At 40.5% G+C, this 5,000-nt stretch overlaps 1 protein-coding gene across 1 annotated transcript; it reads left to right on the forward strand.

Annotated features, from left to right (window-relative positions):
* Positions 1–3,712: 3,712 nt before the first annotated feature.
* Positions 3,713–4,903, forward strand: LOC135103271 (uncharacterized). Its single transcript, XM_064009315.1, has 3 exons — positions 3,713–3,843; positions 3,951–4,410; positions 4,601–4,903. Exons 1-3 carry the CDS (start codon positions 3,716–3,718, stop codon positions 4,901–4,903), a joined length of 891 nt encoding a protein of 296 aa, XP_063865385.1. The 5' UTR covers positions 3,713–3,715.
* The last annotated feature ends 97 nt before the right edge of the window (positions 4,904–5,000 follow it).

The raw sequence follows: 5,000 nt of genomic DNA on the forward strand, positions 1-5,000 counted from the left end.
TCTCTCTCTCTCTCTCTCTCTCTCTCTCTCTCTCTCTCTCTCTCTCTCAGTGTGTGTGTGTGTTCTTATAATCTATAATCCTCTTTTTTTATTTCATATTATTTCTAATCCTCATTTTATTATTTCATAGTTATTTTTAGACATATATATGAGGACTGTTTCCTTGTCCCTCCGTAGATCAATACGAGCGTATAGAAATCATATTTTTCCTTATCAGCAAACGCGGATGGCCAGTTAAAGCTGTAGTCGTTCCGCCACACAGGCAGGCACTGACTGCACCGCTCTGAAGAGAGGCTCCTTGTGAGGCACAACTACCAAAATAACACTTCAAGAGGCGAAATTTAACCAGTGCTTCACATTTGAATGTCGAGATGAGCAAAAGGCGGACAAGTGCTGTACGCATGTCGACTGGTGGGTGTGTACTCCCTCCATGTCAAATTTCAGAAAATAATTGAGAGAGTTTAAGATATATATATATATATATATATATATATATATATATATATATATATATATATATATATATATATATATATATCATGACCCTTTCTCTCCTTTTGTAAATGGTTTGTGAGTGATGCTGAATTAGGCTTAACTCCTTGGTCTCTCGTCCTCCAGTATGGGGACCTTGGATGAATGGTTGGTTTGCTACGTGGCAACAGTCATGGTCGCTTTTGTGTGAGTGGCGAGTGCACGAGGCATCCGGCGCGGACTCAGCTGATGTAAACACTAAATAACCGCAGGATGAGTTGCAGCAGTCCCGAGTGTGGGCCGTGTTGCCATTGCACTTGCGTATCTTCATTATTCTTTTAAACAGACCATCAGACACATTATACTTGTAAATAAATTTTACAAGATACTTAGTCATAGGTTCATTTTACGAACGTAAGAAGGAAATAATAAAAAAAAGATAAATAAATAGATGAAATGAAATAAAATAAAATAAAATAAAATAAAATAAATAGATAAAAATAAAAAAAAATAAGGCACAGGAAATTCTGTTAACTTTTTAAATTTTAACCAAATATCAATATACTTTTTCAATTAAATGTTTTGATTATTATTTTTTTTCATTTAATTACTTTCTGTGTCTTTTCACAGTATTTAATTTAGCACAGCACGCGATGAGCTCAGATGGCAAAAGCAGGCAGCTGAAGGCTGCCTGCTTCTGAGCGTCCTCACCGTGAGCGTCCTCACGGTGGAAGCCACAGGAGACTGACATGGAAGAGTTGGTGCCCCAGGGGTTGATTATCACCAGCTGAGCTTGACGTACTTTGTTTTGCTAGTTTGTCTTTCATGTACATTAATGTTTATCATCTTCCTGACTGTTCTTCCTTAGTGGTCTTCTGCTTGTTATTTCTTTACTTTCCTCAGTGTGGGAAACACATGCATATCTGCTGTTGTTATACTAACAATGATAATGATAATAACAGTAAGAAAAGTAACACGTTGAACAGATGGTAAAATGCCTGCTGCAAAAATCGTTCCTGTGCCATCTCGACAAAATTCGTGGATGACAAAAGTCGCAGCAGCAAAATAACGCTCGTGCGCGCAGCCTAACATACTGCCTGCGATACCACGGGAGGGCCGCCATCATCTAACCCTCCAAAGGTACAAGACGTCGACAATCTAAGCCTCCAAATCCAGGAGAACAGCCTATATGCGTCACTGACCAAGAACACATGAAATCAAGAAATAAAAAAGCATACAAGTTGAATAAATAAATGAACAGATAAATAAATGAATAAATGACTGAGAAGCTGGGACATTCCTTTTTCCCCTCTTACATTCAGAATTATAGCACAAATTCATCTTACGAGAGCCTTTATCTTGTAAACTGATGTACCTTGAGGGGCAGATATTACATTACATAATACCTGGCTACGCTAGGAGGAAAACTTTATTAATTGTAACATTGTAATGGTGAATGTGGAAGGAGGGAATGTTCTGAGTGCAAGGGAAGACTTAACAAGAGCAAACACACACACACACACACACACACACACACACACACACACACACACACACACACACACACACACACATTTTGTCCAGTTATATCTATTATCATTACGTTTATGTAATTAGAAAACTGTGTAATAATAATAATAATAATAATAATAATAATAATAATAATAATAATAAACGGTTTAATATTTAGGCAGTTAACAAACTGAAAATGTGTCTGTGTGTGTGTGTGTGTGTGTGTGTGTACCAAGATGCCCTCCTCTCCCACGCCCAGTCAGATGGAGTAGCGCACATGACGTCATGTGGTAAACAATCCTTTGGCGGGAAAGATCACGTTGGCTGCTGGCTGACCTCCAGCTCGCCTTCTCGCCAATAGATTCCTGCTGCCTGATGGCGTTTGTCCTTAAACATCCAACACTGAGCGATGCGCGTTGTCTTGCATCGGCTCAGTCGTATTTCCTCCACAGCAGAAGCATGTATGTGGTGGAGGCGCGGCAGGCATATGCACCACAAAGCATGGTCACGTTGGCGGCAGGTCACGTGCAGCGCCTCCTGTCCCGCACCGCGCCTCGCTATTTCTCCTGTATGGCACACCTCGTGGCGGAGCGAACCTCCCTCAGATGACTCATAAGTGTTATCTTAAACATACATCGTCGGTATATCATGAGAGTGGAGTCACCGTTGCATGTGCACATGTATGTCCTGCTGCGGTTCATTATTGATGCAGGCAGAGGTGAGCAAATCCTCGAGACTCAGCGGTACATCTTGCCCCAAGCCCCATTCGAGCAAGACACGTAAGCAGAGCGGGCAACCATGTGTAACCCTGTGGATTTGGGCGAGGCATTGTGTTCCCGCCAATTTTGCCGAGGGAGGCGCGGCCCTTGCCATTTCCTCAATCCTCGCCTCTCATTCTTGTGCCCATCCACTGCGGAAATTTGACAGCAGCTATGTAGTGGCATTCAGTCCGTTATAGAGTGACGTTTCATCGTATCATATGTCCTGTAATGTAAATGATTACCAATATACTGTTATTATTTTGGGCTATATCACTATAATCTCCTCACTCAGTAATGATTCTGCATTCAAACACCGTGTTGCTACAAATAGTTCTAAGGACGTGAGAGATTACCGCCAATCACAAAAACTTAAGTCAGATAAATGTAGTGTTCCATATGACGGATACAGAGTTTGCTTTAAGAGACATTGGTTTTCAGAGGGTAAACAAGAATCACCTTAGCAAAATTATGTAATATATATATATATATATATATATATATATATATATATATATATATATATATATATATATATATATATATATATATATATATATATATATATATATATATATATATATATGTGTGTGTGTGTGTGTGTGTGTGTGTATACACATATACAGTTTGCAGTTCATGATCTTGTGGTTTTGTTCATGTACTCTCCCACGTGCAGGTTCCCCACCACACGACCGTAGCTCTGACTCCGGATCCAGCCTGATAGAGGAACCTAGCACCTCTGCTCGCCTACACACCATTACTTCCTTACGCAACAAGGACATTTTTTCCTCTCCTTACTACTCTCCCCCCCCCGTCCTCCACCCCGCATCCGTGCCAGCCCCCTACAGGAGGTTCAGAAAATAGTGAATAGGAGCCTGGATTTTAATTCCCTCAAGAAGTAACAAAAAAGAATGAATAAACATCAGTTTCCCTGGATACATTTTTTTTTTTTTTTCATGTTTCAGAATCTTCAGATGGTGTGGTGTCACCTTCCAAAAGGCAGTTTATCTCCCCTCAGAAACCTTCCCCCCCCTGACAACTTTGACATAACATCTCAAGACAGTGGCTACTCTGAGAGTGGCAAAAAGGTGGACGAGGACTGGTGAGTGTCAGCAGGTAACTCTGTCCTGCTCATCAAAATATTAACTTCAGCTTTGTTATAACTTATGGTAATAACAAGCAGGATGATACTGACAATTTCCATTTTAGTTTCAGTGTTCCAATCAGCTGTGCGCCACGCAAGCTCAACCTTGATCTGTCTCCAGCCAAAACACAATTGGCAGTCTCTCCAGTGAAGCCAGTTACTGTAGTCACCTCTACCACATTGTCATCAACAGCAGGTTCTAATGCTACTGCTGTTACCACTACAACCGCTACCACAACCATTACCACAGTAACCACCACACAGGAAGCCCCTACAGATGCTTCTACTGAAGGTGGAAGACCATTCAAAAAGTTTTCCTCACTCACCAAGGGTGAAGAGGATGATGCCATCCTGATGGATCTCATGAATGAAGTTGCACCCCAAGATGATAAGCCACTGGGTTTCTCAAACTTGTTGGTAGCCCCCATAGTGCCAGCTAAGGCGTCCCCACCACCCAAAGCTGCATCCCGCCCCTCCATCAGGCGCTGCCTCTCCATGATTGACACAACCCCTACTTCCTCTCGGGTTAGTTCGTTTGTCTTAATTGCTTTGTAATTGTGCATCTGTAAAGAGGGAGTCATTATATTTTCTTATCTTTAACCATATTTACCAAATTTATGAGACTCATTAATTGACTACATTTAACTTTATGTATGAATTTATGTATTTATGTATTTACTCATTTGTTTATTTATTTGTTTGTTTATTTTGACAGGTATTGAAGCCAGCATCTGTCCAGTCTGAGAACACTTCTTCCTTCAAGCGACCAGAGCCCCCGTCAGACATCTGCACCACTGACACCAAACGCCGAAAGTTGGATGTACCCAGTGAGCAGCTCTCTCCAATCACATCCAACGCTCCAACCACTACACAGCAGGAGTCAGCCCCTTATGACACTGAGGCAAGTGTCTGCCCCAGAACCCAGCCCATCCTCCCAGCAGAATTCCAAGCCAAAGTTTCATCGCTGTCACTCAGAGAGATACATTTACACAATGAAAGCTTTAAACAAGAGTTGTAATTATTATATATATATATATATATATATATATATATATATATATATATATATATATATATATATATATATATATATATATATATATATATATATATAT

Source organism: Scylla paramamosain, chromosome 9 (genome assembly GCF_035594125.1).
Source record: "Scylla paramamosain isolate STU-SP2022 chromosome 9, ASM3559412v1, whole genome shotgun sequence".
Classification (NCBI taxonomy): domain Eukaryota; kingdom Metazoa; phylum Arthropoda; class Malacostraca; order Decapoda; family Portunidae; genus Scylla; species Scylla paramamosain.